The 16,151-nt window shown below is 44.8% G+C and overlaps 1 protein-coding gene across 1 annotated transcript in view; it reads right to left on the minus strand.

Moving 5' to 3' along the window:
• Positions 1–16,151, minus strand: part of LOC144480702 (uncharacterized) — a 130,067-nt gene that overhangs the window by 81,629 nt on the left and 32,287 nt on the right. The window contains 1 exon segment of the mRNA XM_078200296.1: positions 13,553–13,904. Coding sequence (XP_078056422.1) covers positions 13,553–13,904 — 352 coding nt within the window.

Consider the following 16,151-nt stretch of genomic DNA (forward strand, 5'->3'; position numbering starts at 1 on the left):
AGACAGAGTTGAGGAGGAACTTCTTCTCCCAGAGGGTGGTGAATCTCTGGAATTCTCTGCCCACTGAGGTGGTGGAGGCTACCTCGCTGAATATGTTTAAAGCGCGGATGGATGGATTCCTGATCGGTAAGGGAATTAAGGGTTATGGGGATCAGGCGGGTAAGTGGTACTGATCCACGTCAGATCAGCCATGATCTTATTGAATGGCGGGGCAGGCTCGAGGGGCTAGATGGCCTACTCCTGCTCCTATTTCTTATGTTCTTATGTTCTTATCTACCTTCTTTGTTACCCCTTCAAAAAACTCAATTGAATTTGTGAGACATGATTTTCCACTCACAAAGCCATGTTGACTGTCCCTAATCAGTCCTTGCGTCTCTAAATGCCTGTAGATCCTGTCTCTCAAAATACCTTCCAACAATTTACCCACCACAGATGTGAGGCTCACTGGCCTGCAGTTCCCAGGCTTTTCCCTGCAGCCCTTTTTAAACAAAGGCACCTTACCCATGACTATCGATGATTCAAGTATCTTGGCTAAGGGACCCGCAATTTCCTCCCTAGCCTCCCACAATGTCCTGGGATACACTTCAACAGGTCCCGGGGATTTATCTACCTTGATGCACATTAAGACTTCCAGCACCTCCTTCTCTGTGATATGTACACTCCTCAAGACATCACTATTTATTTCCCCAAGTTCCCTAACATCCATGCTTTTCTCAACAGTAAATACTGATGAGAAATATTCATTTAGGATCTCGCCCTTCTCTTGTGGATCCGCACATAGATGACCTTGTTGATCCTTAAGAGGCCCTACTCTCTCCCTTGTTACCCTAACTGCAACACAAGTTTATAACTTTTATAAACTTAATACTTGGCTTTAATACAATTATTGGAAATCATGAAAATAGTAAAAGGCTGCCTTTTCAGAAAGGCTGGAAGGATAACATGAACTTTGCAAGATTTTAAGACAGAAATGAGGAAAATTATTTTTCTCTGAGAGGGTTGTGCATTTTTGGAACTCTGCTTCAAAGGGCAGTGGAAGCGGGGTCACTGAATATTTTTAAGGGAATAAGGAAATAGATTTGCAATAGGCACAAGAATCAAAGGTTAAGAGGGGAATGTGGAATTTAAAACACAAACGGAGCAATCATGATCTTATTGCGTGGCGGAGCCAAAGGCCTATTTCTGTTCTTATTTCTAATGTTCTTATGCAAAGGATATGGGAAGAGATTCAATCAGTGATCCAGCCTGCTGTTTCACAGCCATTCACTTACTGTGTGAATGAGAAAGCATTCATGAATCAACTGAACTGATGAATCACCAGGATGTTCACACTGGGGAAAGGCTGTGCATCCATTATCATCAGGAGATTGAATTTGCTCATTCGTCCAGTCTTCTAGAGGCAGTTCTCACACTGGGCTGAGACTGTTCACCTGCTCTATGTGTGGAAAGGAACTTACTCATTTAAACTTCTAACACATCAACAAGCTGTGTGTGTGTGCTGTGTGAATAGAGGGCTTTTCAAAAATCCTGGGGTTAATTTTAAATTGTTGTACTGTGTTGTTCCGAAAAGCTAAACACACTCCCAGTTTTTACTGAATTATTTGCATCCCTTTAAACGAGCTCAGAAACTAGGAAACAATGAGACTTTGGTTTAATGTTTTTATATCTATTGCATAGCTCATTACAGACCAAGACCATGAGATGACTGGATACTCACAGGAGGATTCATCAGACAGAGTTTTGAACAAATTATTCTAATCAGATTAGTCTGGTCGAAAGTAGACCTGGTTAAGAACCCTGAGTTTTTGTGTATTTAACCCTTTTGGTTTTAATAAGGTCTTGATAACTCGATGGTAACATGTCAACATTTCCTGTTTTTATAAACTGAAACACCAAAACCATTAATTCATCTTGTAAAAGTAAATAGTGAGTCTGTGTGATATCAATTCCTTTTCTCATGGTGTCTACATGAATGGTTCATGTCTTTCTGAAAGAATTAGTGATGCCTTTGTCTTTGGTTCTTTAGCCAGTGGTTTGGAGTTGTGAACAAGCATTGTCTATTCTTTCAGATCATTCATCTATTCATGTTTGTTTACAGGTTCTAATCTTACCTTCAATATTATCTCCTAGAACCTGATTCATTTGCAAATCCTTAATTTATTGTAAGTGTGTTTACTATTGAGAAAAGTTGAATAAAGTTATTAGAATTATTTAGGTCTTCCCTGTCTGGCCTCCCTCTGTCTACATACCCCATCTCAAGGCTCAAGAATATTTTATTTGATTTATTATTGTCACATGTATTAGTATACAGCGAAAAGGTATCGTTTCTTGCGCGCTATACAGACAAAGCATGCTATACATAGAGAAGGAAAGGAGAGAGTGCAGAATGTAGTGTTACAGTCATAGCTTGGGTGTAGAGAAAGATCAACTTACTACAAGGTAGATCCATTCAAAAGTCTGATGGCAGCAGGGAAGAAGCTGTTCTTGAGTAGGTTGGTACAAGTATCTTTCTGTATCTTTTTCCTGATGGAAGAAGGTAAAAGAGGGTATGTCCGGGGTGTGTGGGGTCCTTGATTATGCTGACTGCTTTTCTGAGGCAGTGGGAAGTATAGACAGAGTCAATGGCTGGTTTGCGTGATGGACTGGGTTCACAACCCTTTGTAGTTTATTGCGGTCTTGGACAGAGCAGGAGCCATGCCAAGCTGTATTTTTCCTTTTGTAGTTTCAAAACGTTTCTCTGTCTGAATGCAAACATAGAATTGAATTTATAGAGTGAAAAGTATTGTTTCTTGCGAGCTATACAGACAATACATACTACTCATGTTGTACATAGGGGAGAAGGAAGGATCGGGTGCGGAATAAAGTGTAATTTCCTGAAATAATCCCTGCTGTGTGAGCTGAATGAACCCATGTCAGTGACAAATGTTGATAGAAACCATAGAAACCCTACAGTGCAGAAGGAGGCCATTCGGCCCATCGAGTCTGCACCGACCACAATCCCACCCAGGCCCTACACCCGCATATTTACCCGCTAATCCCTCTAACCTACACATCCCAGGACTCTAAGGGGCAATTTTTAACCTGGCCAATCAACCTAACCTGCACATCTTTGGACTGTGGGAGGAGACCGGAGCACCCGGAGCAAACCCACGCAGACACGAGGAGAATGTGCAAACTCCACACAGACAGTGACCCGAGCCGGGAATCGAACCCGGGAGCTGTGAAGCAGCAGTGCTAACCACTGTGCTAACGTGCCGCCCCACTGTGCTACCGTGCCGCCCCACTGTGCTACCGTGCCGCCCCATGTGTTTGCTCCGCACCCACAGGGCTCCATCTGTTTGCTCCGCACCCACAGGGCTCCATCTGTTTGCTCCGCACCCACAGGGCTCCATCTGTTTGCTCCGCACCCACAGGGCTCCATCTGTTTGCTCCGCACCCACAGGGCTCCATCTGTTTGCTCCGCACCCACAGGGCTCCATCTGTTTGCTCCGCACCCACAGGGCTCCATCTGTTTGCTCCGCACCCACAGGGCTCCATCTGTTTGCTCCGCACCCACAGGGCTCCATCTGTTTGCTCCGCACCCACAGGGCTCCATCTGTTTGCTCCGCACCCACAGGGCTCCATCTGTTTGCTCCGCACCCACAGGGCTCCATCTGTTTGCCCCGCACCCACAGGGCTCCATCTGTTTGCTCCGCACCCACAGGGCTCCATCTGTTTGCTCCGCACCCACAGGGCTCCATCTGTTTGCCCCGCACCCACAGGGCTCCATCTGTTTGCCCCGCACCCACAGGGCTCCATCTGTTTGCTCCGCACCCACAGGGCTCCATCTGTCTGAAGCCACAAACAGAAAGGTCCAGTTTCCTCCTGGAGTTTGACACAAAGCAGCTTTCACAATGATGCAGAGTTTCAGCCAATGAGGGAGACCCGGGCTCAGCCCCGCCCCTCATTCACTCTGATTGGTTGGAGGACCAGCCGCTCCCGCTCGGTCCTCCTGAACCGCCCCCTCTTCCTATTGGCCCGGAGCTGCCGTCAATCAGTCCCCGGGCATTGTGACGTGGAGCATGCGCAGTGTCATTGCTGTCCTTGGCGCTTGTTTGTCCCGGAGAAGCGGAGTCAGCGTTAGGCGGTGGCTGGGAGGATTTGGAAACACTTTGTGGATCCGCAAACCCTTCAGAATCATTGTCAGCTCCCTGGTTTGCAGCTGCGGGGCTTCTCCCTCCCTCCCGGGAACAGGCCCAGGTTAACGGCCCCATCCTGGCTCAGCCACTGGAGGATGGTTCACATCAGAGGATGGGGGAGGGGGACAATAAATAAGAGGTTACACTTTGGCCTCAAATCAATGAGGACTCTGATCTCTGGGAAGGAAGGAAACCCGGGGAGGATTCACAAACACCCGCTGGAGACCCCAACACCCCCTAATAAGACCCATTGGTTTTATTGTCAGTCTACAGACAGGAGCTGGAGAACTGAACCCATGATGTGGAGATGCCGGCGTTGGACTGGGGTAAACACAGTAAGAAGTTTAACAACACCAGGTTAAAGTCCAACAGGTTTATTTGGTGTGGCTTTTGCTACCAAATAAACCTGTTAGACTTTAACCTGAAACTGAGCCCAGACAGAGGAGAGGGAGGGAGAAAACTGGGAGTGGAGGAAAGAAATGGTGGAGGTGGTGAGATGGGTTTGGATTTCAGCCCAGGGAGGAGGGAGAATGTGTGGGACGAGGACTTACAGATTTGGGGGCACAAAAGAGGAAAAAAATTTCCAGAAAACTATAATTCTCTGTTCAGAACTTCTATCCTGGATTGACAGTGATGACTTTTGACAGTATATTGAAAAGGAGGATTTACAGACTGGAACCAAACCAAACATCATCCCAAGACTTGACAGAGTCATTCAATTCATCAGGATCTGAATATCATTGGCCTTGGTTTTATTGTCTGTCTGCAGGAGCTGGAAAACTGAATCCAGACAGAGGAGAGGGAGAGAGAAAACTGGGAGTAGAGGAAAGAAATGGTGGAGATGATGAGATGGGTTTGGCTTTCAGCCCAGGGAGGAGGGAGAGTGTGTGGGACGGGGATTTACAGGTCTTTTTACAGTTTTTTCATACTTGTTTTCTGTTCCATTTTACAGAAATTTGATGGAGAGATTTGCAGTCAGAAATTTTGAACCTAATTTCATGATACGACAGATTGCTCGATTTATCCTCACCTGACTGTCATCGGAATTTGAACATGGAGCCAAATAGCACCACTCACACGAGCGAGAAACCGTACACGTGTTCTGCGTGTGGACGAGGCTTCAGCCATTCATCCGGCCTGTCCAGACACAAACGCAGCCACACCATGGGGAAACCGTGGAAATGTGGGGACTGTGAGAAGGAATTTAATTACCCATCGGAGCTGGAAACTCATCGACGCAGTCACACTGGCGAGAGGCCATTCTCGTGCTCTGTGTGTGGGAGGGGATTCACTGCGTTATTCATCCTCCAGTCACACCAGCGAATTCACACACACGAGAAGCCATTCAGCTGCACAGTCTGTGGAAAGAGGTTCAGGCAATCGTTTGCCCTCACTGTCCACCAGCGAGGTCACACGGGGGAGAGACCTTTCACCTGCTCCCTGTGTGGGAATGGATTCACTCAGTCATCTCAACTGCTGACACACCAGCGGGTTCACACTGGTGAAAGGCCATTCATCTGTTCTGTGTGTGGGAAGGGATTTACTCAGTCAGCTGCCCTGCTGACACACCGGCGGGTTCACACTGGGGAAAGGCCATTCAGTTGCTCTGAGTGTGGGAAGAGATTCATTCAGTTATCCAACCTGCTGACACATGGACGAGTTCACAAGTGACTGCAGAAGTAATGCTGCCGTTAATCACCCTGGACCATGCTCATTCTGATCATTTCAGTTTATTTATTTATACATAATATATATATATCTCATATATATGAGACAGATGTATATTATATATATACATAGGGATATATATGGTGATGTTGTAGTAATGCCACTGGAATAGTAATCCAGCGGCACAGACTAATCCTCTGTGGACTTGTGTTCAAATCCCACCACAACAACTGACAGAATTTCAATTCAGTTACTAAATCTGAATTACAAAACTCGTCCCAGTGAAGACCTATCAATGTTATTGTCAGTCTCCAGACAGGAGCTGCAGAACTGAACCCAGATAGAGGAGAGGGAGGGAGAAAACTGGGAGTGGAGGAAAGAAATGGTGCGATGGGTTTGGATTTCAGCCCAGGGAGGAGGGAGAGTGTGTGGGACAGGGATTTACAGATTTGGGGAAACAAGAGTGGAAAACATGTTCCTGAGAAACTGGAATTGTCTGATCTCTATTTATCTCTAATGAATTATTTTAATATCTCAAACAAAAATTAGTTCCTTTTGAAGGGCTCTCCCTCTCCCGGTCTCCTCCATCCTCGCCTCCAACAACAAGTGTGAGGAGCTCATTGAAATTCTTTATCACTAAGATTGAGACAATTCGATCAGCTGCCTCTGCTGCTTCCCTCCCTTCCTCTAGCCATCGGGTAAGACTGTCTCTAAAGTTCCCCCTTGTCTGAAACCTGAACCCACATCTTTCTCTATTTCTCTCCTATCTTCCTCATACCTTCTCAGGTCTCATGAGGCCCAGCATCTGCTCCATCAACCGTACTCCCACTAAACGCTGACAAACGTACACGGATACAAACAGGGGAATTAGGAGCAGGCCATTCGGCCCATTGAATCTACTCCACAATTCAATAAGATCATTACTGATCTGATTGTGGCTTCAACTCCACTTTCCTCTCCAACCCCTGTAATCTTTGACTCCCTTGTCAATCAAGAATCTATTTAACGCAGCCTTTAAAAATATTCAATATCTCGGCTTTCACTGCTCTCCAGGGAAGAGAATTCCACAGACTAATGACCCTCTGAGAGGAAACATTTCTCCTCATCTCTGCCTTAAATGGTAGAGCCTGTATTTTTAACCTGACTCCCCAAGTTCTAGTCTCTCTCACAAGGAAAAACATCCGTTCAGCATCCACCCTGTCAAGTCCCCTCAGGATCTCATTAAGATTTCCTCATTCTTCTAAACTCTGAAGGATACAAGCGCAAACTGTCCAATATTTCCCCCAGAGACAACCCCCTCATCCCAGAAATCAATCGAGTGAACCTTTGAACTGCTTCTGAAGTAATTATGAGTAAGTAAGGAGACCAACACTGTATAGTGTTTCAGATTTGGCTTCAACAAAACTCTGTGCAAATGTAGCAAATCATCCCTGCTTTTACATCCTGTTTGCCTTGAAATGGAGAACACTCGCTGATCATGTCAACTCACTTTTTGTGATTCATGTGCCAGGACTCCCAGATCACTCTGGGAGCAGAGTACAACAGAGTTTTGCAATCTCTCTCCATTGAAATAATCCATTGCTTTTCTATTCATTCTGCCAAAGAGGATAAGGTCATTTTCCCACATTATTCTCCATCTGTTTTAGATGGCCTCCAGATTCCAGTGAAGATGAATGTGGGAGTCTAATGGGAGTGTTAGGATAGTTAAGTCTGGTAGTTACTAAGGAAAGGGGTGATGGCTTCAGCACCAGATCAGCTGAGAATAGGGCGGAATTGGCTGATGTGACTGTGGTGGAAATATGCTGCCTGGGTGATAATGTGGTTTGAGATGAAATATGATGCTCTGGTTGTGAACATTATGGTTTAGCCTCAGCCAGTTTTCAGGGAGAGAGATGGAGTTTATCGCAGGAACTTATTGGAGTATAACCAAATTGGGACTGAGCCACATTAGACAAGTCAGGACAACGTGTGACTTTGAGGGAACTGGAAGGTGATGGTGTTCACAAACACCTGCTACCCTGGTCCCTGTGATGGAGGTTACATATGAACATACGAGATGGAAGGTTTTGTAGATTCTGCTAAAGTTCTGGGTGCTGATGATATATAAAATGACTCACTTTCATTCCTTGCCTATTCCCCACCTCTTCTCTCACACTCCCTTTATCCTGTTTCCTTCTCCTATGCATTCATACAGAAGAGAGAGCATTCACCTGATCCAAATGTGGAAAAGGGTTCACTCAATTATCCAACCTGCTGAGACACCAGCGTGTTCACGATTAACTACAATGAATTCTGTTCTTAATCACATTAAGGATCAACAAGGTAATCGAGGTGTGGATCCACAAGAGATGGGTGAGATAAAAAAAATATTTCTCATCAGTATTTACTGTTGAGAAAGGCATGGATGTTTGGGATCTTGGAGAAATAAATAGAGATGTCTTGAGCAGTGTACCTATAACAGAGAAGGAGGTGCTGGAAGTCTTAAAGCGCTTGAAGGTAGATAAATCCCCGGGAACTGATGAAATGTATCCCAGGACATTGTGAGAGGCTAGAGAGGAAATTGCGGGTCCTCTAGCCGAGATATTTGAATCATCAGGCACAGCTGAGGTGCCTGACGATTGGAGAATGGCAAATATGCCTTTGTTTAAGACGGGCTGCAGGGAAAAGCCTGGAAACGACAGGCCAGTGAGCCTCACATCTGCAGTGGGTAAGGTGTTAGAAGGTATTCTGAGAGACAGAATCTACAGGCATTTAGAGAGGCAAGGACTGATGCTGGCTTTGTGAGTGGAAAATCATCTCTCAAATTTGATTGAATTTTTTTGAAGGGTAACCAAGAAGGTAGATGAGGGCAGCGCAGTTGATGTTGTCTACAATGACCTTAGCAAGGCCTTTGACAAGGTACCACATGGTAGGTTGTTGCATAAAGTTAAATCTCATGGGATCCAAGGTGAGGTATCTAAATGGATACAAAATTGACTTCTTGACAGAAGCCAGAGGGTGGTTGTAGAGAGTTGTTTTTCAAACTGGAGGCCTGTGACCAGCGGTGTGCCTCAGGGATCGGTATTGGGCCCACTGTTATTTGTATTAATGATTTGGATGAGAAGACAGGAGGCATGGTTAATAAGTTTGCAGATGACACCAAGATTGGTGGCATAGTGGACAGTGAAGAAGGTTATCTAGGATTACAATGGGATCTTGATCAATTGGACCAGTGGGCTGACGAATGGCAGGTGGAGTTTAATTTCGATAAATGCGAGGTGATGCATTTTGGTAGATCAAAACAATGCAGGATTTACTCAGTTAATGATCGGGCATTGGGGAGAGTTATAGAACAAAGAGATCGAGGGGTACAGGTACATAGCTCTTTGAAGGTGGAGTCACAGGTAGACAGAGTGGTGAAGAAGGCATTCGGCATGCTTGGTTTCATTGGTCAGAACATTGAATACAGGAGTTGGGACATCTTGTTGAAGTTGTACAAGACATTGATAATGCCACACTTGGAATACCTGGAATATAGAGGGCATAAGTTTAAGGTGAAAGGGGAGGGATACAAAAGGGTACAGAGGGGCAATCTTTTCACACAGAGGGTGGTGAGAGGGTGCCAGAGGTAATAGTAGAGGCGGGTACAATTTTGTCTTTTTGAAAAGCGTTTAGTTACATGTGTAAGATGAGTACAGAGGGATATGGACCAAATGTGGGCAATTGGGACTAGCTTAGTGGTTTTAAAAAAAGGGGTGACATGGATAAGTTGGGCCAAACTTTACATGCTGTAAACCTCTATGACTTGATGACATCAATGACTGAATGGTGTTCATTAGGTGTGTTTCTGTTGATGTTAATAAACTCCAGCCCAATAATAGAGGCTAATATTTTTGATAAACAAATTAGTCATCTTTATGTTAAACATGCTGCATTGAGTCTTTTTAATATCTTATTGTGGGACTGGCTTCAGACATCAGACGGACCTACTGTGCACCAGCACACTCACATTAAGGAGAGATCAGTCACCTGTACCATGTTTGGGAATGGATTCACTCTGTTGTGACACCAGCGAGTTTACAAGTAACTAAATTGATTGAATTCTGCTGTTAATCACATCCAGGAGCGAACAATGCTCACAGTTGCTGGAGAGCTGAAATAAAACCGGAAAATGCTAAAACAAAAATCAGCAGGTTTGGCAGCAACTGTGGAGAGAGAAACAGATTTAACATTAATTCTAGGTGAACGCTGAAGAAGTGTAATACGGACTTGGAATATTAACAGATTATGCCAGACCCACTTTTTTTTCCCAGCACTTTTCTGGTTTTATGAATGCTTATCATGGTCTGTTTCTGCTGAAGTTAATAAACTCCAGACCACTTATAAATATTTATACATAAATTCTGGGTAAAAGTCAAGTAAATAAGCCTTGTATTAAAACATGTGGCGAGATTAGTTTTTTAATATCCCAAACACAAGTTAGTTCATCTTGAAGCATTCTCACTCTCCACTCTCTCCTCAACTCCTACAATAAGTGCAAGGAGGTTATGGTATTGGAGACAACAAAGTTTGGGGAAAAAAATGTGGAGTTCGTGAGCGTGAATTGCACAGACTCACTCATCAGGGATAAAAGCAAATTACTGCAGATGCTTTCTTGGTAGATCAAAACAATGCAGGATATTGGTCCAAATTTATGTGTTTCTATATAATATAAATACAGATTTTGCAGCATGTCTCACTGCTGAGAAGATGAACCGAATAATTATCTAAAGTTTCCATCATCAACTTGAGTCATCAATGGCGGCGGCTTTACCCAGTCTCCCCCGCGCTGCAGAAAGTCCTCTATCAGTGAGCCTGGGAGCGCAGGGGCACTGTGCGCTCTGAGCATGCTCAGTGTCAGTCATGGTGAGTGAGTGAGGTATTGGCGACGGTTCGGGAGGAGATAGTGAGCACAGGGGTCGGAATGGAAACCGCGGCTGCACTGGAAATGGCACCAACTTCTGGCCCAGGCCACAGGCCCCAGCTTTACCGCGGGGACAGGCCAGAGGGGAGAGCTGGAGCCGCCGGCTAGATATTGGGGAGGATTTGGAAACACTTTGTGGATCCGCAAACCCCTCAGAATCATTGTCAGCTCCCTGGTTTGCAGCTGCGGGGCTTCTCCCTCCCTCCCTCCCGGGAACAGGCCCAGGTTAACGGCCCCATCCTGGCTCAGCCACTGGAGGATGGTTCACATCAGAGGATGGGGGAGGGGGACAATAAATAAGAGGTTACACTTTGGCCTCAAATCAATGAGGACTCTGATCTCTGGAAACTACTCACAAAGGTCTCCTTTTCAAACATCAGCTCAGATTTACCTTGGGCAAGAAGAGAACCAGAAATCAAAACAGGACAAGAGACTGAGTTTAACTTTTTGAGAGAAGGAGAGAAAGAAGGAAGGAAACCCTTGGAGGTTTGGAGAAATCACCTTTAGGATTGATCATTAAATCTCCAGTCAGTGCTCGACACAAGGTTAACGTCTGTTTTTCTGTCTGGTCAGTCAGGGTGAGTCAGATTAATAGAGAATTGGTTTGGTTCAATAGATAATTGGTTTATTAAAAAGTCATTGTGTCCAATACTGAATTGTAATGATGATACAGATAAAACAATAATTCATCACATAGTTATCATAAGTTCATAAGATATAGGAACAGAATTAGGCCATTCGGCCCATCAAGTCTGCTCTACCATTCGATCATGGCTGATATGCTCCTCATCCCCATTTTCCTGCCTTTTCCCCATTGCCAATTAAAAATCTGTCTAACTCCTCCTTAAATTCACTCATTGTCCCAGTATCCACCGCACTTTGGGGTAGCGAATTCCACAGATTCACAACCCTTTGGGAGAAGTAGTTTCTCCTCAACTCTGTTTTAAATTTGCTACCCCTCACTTGATTTGATTTGGTTTGATTTATTATTGTCACATGTATTAACATACAGTGAAAAGTATTGTTTCTTGCACACTATACAGACAAAGCATACCGTTCATAGAGCAGAAAACAAGAGTGCAGAATTTAGTGTTACTGTCATAGCTAGGCTGCAGTGAAAGATCAACTTAATACAAGGTAAGTCCATTCAAACATCTGACAGCAGCAGGGAAGAAGCTGTTCTTCGGTTGGCACACGACCTCAGACTTTTGTATCTTTTTCCTGACGGAAGAAGGTCGAAGAGAGAATGTCCGGGGTGCGTGGGGTCCTGAACTATGCTGGCTGCTTTGCTGAGGCAGTGGGAAGTGTAGACAGAGTCAATGGATGGGAGGCTGGTTCGCGTGATGGATTGGGCTACATTCACAACCTTTTGTAGTTCCTTGCGGTCTTGGGCAGAGCAGGAGACATACCAAGTTGTGAAACAACGAGAAAGAATGTTTCCTAAGACTATGACCTCTTGTCCTAGAATGTCCCACAAGAGGAAGCATCCACTCCACGTCTACTTTATCCCTATTTTTTATCATCTTGTATACCTCAATTTGATCTCCTTTCATTCTAAATTCCAGTATAGGCCTAAACAGTTCAATCACTCTTCATAGGACAAACCACTCTGGAATCAATCCAGTGAATGTTACGGAGAATCAGTAAATTAATCAATCAGAAGCTGTCTAGTTTATTGGTCTAATTTACACTTTCTTTTCACTAGAATGTGCATCAATACCAGGTTGAGCTGTTACATTGAATTGCACCCACAGTGAGTTATTTCAATTCCCATTTGCTGCTGTGATTTTTCCCTTTTCTCATTCAATCTCTTAATTACTATCTGACCTCACTGATCAGCCCTGGAGAAACTGTCCTGTCCAATTCAATATTCTCATTTATAAAACAGATTCAAACCATTTAAATCCAGAGATTAATATATTTTATTTATTTGTTCTTCACTTTAACCCATTATAAAGTGCCAGAAATTACAAATCAATCCCAAATTCGTGATTGGGCTCACTGGTTTTGTCCCTGTTCAGTTTACTTCTCCTCAAAGAACTCTTTGCGATACCCAGGAACTGTTTGTTCCATTCGTTTTTGTTAGTACTTGAGTGCTTTGAAATAGCAGCTCGCATCAATAAATTTTATCAGTTTCAATGTCAGAAACAAATTATACCCAAGTTTTCAGTTGTGTTTTTATATCAGAGACAGAAACAATCACTTCAGAGGTAACTTCCATATCTTCCGTGTTCAAGCACTTGCCTGAATGGTTAAGGCCAAGTTTTTGAAAGCTAAATTCTTTGGTTCAAATTGTCACCATGTTGTGATGTTTGTAGAAAAGTTTTTGAATTTGTACTAACTTCTAGATGACTTGCTGCAATACCAATGGCCCCGGAAACTATAATCAGTTGTTTAAAAATACAGAAAAAATCCATTTGACTCTGCCCAAGAACCAATATGTTGACTTGTCCATATCTGTCAAATTAGAAATTTAGAATTTGATAATGTCCAGTATGTAAATAATTGTGTTTGATTAAATAAACAGCTGTCAGCAGAGCATGCAAAAAGATAGAATTGGAGTAGGATTAAGCCATTCAGTTCCTCAAGCCTGCTTCACCGTTCAATAGGATTGTGGTTGATCTGTTTGTGTTGAGTTCCACATCCCCATCTGCCCCTTATAATTTTTGATTCCCTTGCTCAACTATGTACTTACTATGCTTTAGAAATATTCAGTGACCCCCCCACTTCCACTGCCTTCTCAGGCAGAGAATTCCAAAGTCATTTGTGCACTCGTTCATGTGTCAGCAGGTTAGCTAACTGAGTGAATCCCTTCCCGCACAGAGGGCAGGTGAAGGGCCTCTCTCCAGTGTGAACTCGCTGGTGTGTCAGCAGTTGCGATGACTGAATGAATCCCTTTCCACAAATGGAGCAGGTGAATGGCCTCTCCCCAGTGTGAATTCGCTGGTGTTTCAGTAATACAGATGAATAAGTGAATCCCTTCCCACACAGGGAGCAGGTGAATGGCCTCTCCCCAGTGTGACCTCGTTGGTGTACAGTGAGGGCCGATGACTGCCTGAAATTTTTGCCACAGACTGTGCAGCTGAATGGCTTCTCCTCGGTGTGAATTCGCTGGTGTGACTGGAGGCCGAATAGCGCAGTGAATCCCCTCCCACACATGGAGCACGAGAATGGCCTCTCGCCAGTGTGACTGCGTCGATGAGTTTCCAGCTCTGATGGGTAATTGAATTCCTTCTCACAGTCCCCACATTTCCACGGTTTCCCCATGGTGTGGCTGCGTTTGTGTCTCGACAGGCCGGATGAATGGCTGAAGCCTCGTCCACACACAGAACACGTGTACGCTTTCTCGCGCTTGTTAGTTGTATTTTTTGGCTCCATGTTCAGATTCCTATCACAGTCAGAGTAGGATAAATCGAGCGGCTCTGTCAAATCTTGAAATGATATTTGCTTTTTGTGAGATTTCTGACTGCAAATCCTCTCCTTCTAATACCCTGTGGAATTGATTCAAAACAGAAAAAATATTGAGTGAGCTGCAAGGATATCTGCAGATCCCCATCCCACACACTCTCCCTCCTCCCTGGGCTGAAATCCAAACCCATCTCACCATCTCCACCATTTCTTTCCTCCACTCCCAGTTTTCTCCCTCACTCTCCTCTGTCTGGGTTGAAGTCGACAGTTCCGACGCGCCACAGCGAAAAACCGTACCGACCTCCTCAGAAGACAAACACGGGACACAGCGGACAGAGTATCCTTCGTCTTCCAGTACTTCCCCGGAGCAGCGAAGCTACGGCATCTTCTCCGGAGCATTCAACATGTCATCAATGAAGACTAACATCTCGCCAAGGCCATCCCCACACCCCCACTTCTTGCCTTCAAACAACCGCACAATGTTAAACCATTGTCCGCAGCAAACTACCCAGCCTTCAGGAGAACAGTGACCACGACACCACACAACCCTGCCACAGCAACCTCTGCAAGACGTGCTGGATCAGTGACATGGATGCCAGCATCTCACGTGAGAACACCATCCACCAGGTACACGGTACCTACTCTTGCGACTCGGCCAACGTTGTCTACCTGCAGGAAAGGATGTCACGAGGCATGGTACATTGGCGAGGCCATGCAGACACTACGACAACAGATGAATGAACACCCCTCAACAATCACCAGGCAGGAGTGTTCTCTTCCTGTTGGGGAACACTTCAGCAGTCACGGGCATTCAGCCTCTGATCTTCGGGTAAGCGTTCTCCAAGGCGGCCTTCACGACACACGACAACGCAGAATCACCAAGCAAAAACTGATAGCCAAGTTCCGCACACATGAGGACGGTCTCAACCGGGATCTTGGGTTCATGTCACACGATCTGCAAGTCCCACGACTTGCCTGGGCTTGCAAAATCTCACTAGCTGTCCTGGCTGGAGACAATTCACACCTCTTTAACCTGTGCTTAACCGTCTCTCCACTCGCATTGTCTGTACCTTTAAGACTCTCATTCCAATCATTATCTTGTAAATTGAGTCTGTGTCTATACATGCCCTGTTTGTGAACACAACTCTTCACTCACCTGAGGAAGGAGCGACACTCAGAAAGCTTGTGCTACCAAATAACCCTGTTGGACTTTAACCTGGTGTTGTGAGACTTCTCACTGTGCTTATCCCAGTCCAATGCCGTCATAGAGGTTTACAGCATGGAAACAGGCCCTTTGGCCCAACTTGTCCATGCCACCCTTTTTTTAAAACACCTAAGCTAATCCCAATTGCCTGCATTTGGCCCTTGTCCCTCTATACCTATATTACCCATGTAACTGTCTAAATGCTTTTTAAAGAACAAAATTGTACCCGCCTCTACTACTACCTCTGGCAGCTTGTTCCAGACACTCACCACCTTCTGTGTGAACAAATTGTCTCTCTGGACCCTTTTGTATCTCACCCCTCACACCTTAAATCTATGCCCTCTAGTTTTAGACTCCCCTACCTTGGGAAAAGATATTGACTATCTAGCTGATCTGTGCCCCTCATTATTTTATAGACCTCTATAAGGTCACCCCTCAGCCTTCTACGCTCCAGAGAAAAAAGTCCCAGTCTATTCAGCCTCTCCTTATAACTCAAACCATCAAGTCCTGGTAGCATCCTAGTAAATATTTTCTGCACTTTCTAGTTTAATAATATCCTTTCTATAATAGGGTGACCAGAACTGTACACAGTACTCCAAGTGTGCCCTTACCAATGTCTTGTACAACTTCAACAAGACGTCCCAACTCCTGTATTCAATGTTCTGACCAATGAAACCAAGCATGCTGAATGCCTTCTTCACCACTCTGTCCACCTGTGACTCCACTTTCAAGGAGCTATGCACATGTACCC

Source organism: Mustelus asterias, chromosome 30, assembly GCF_964213995.1.
Source record: "Mustelus asterias chromosome 30, sMusAst1.hap1.1, whole genome shotgun sequence".
Taxonomy (NCBI): Eukaryota; Metazoa; Chordata; class Chondrichthyes; order Carcharhiniformes; family Triakidae; genus Mustelus; species Mustelus asterias.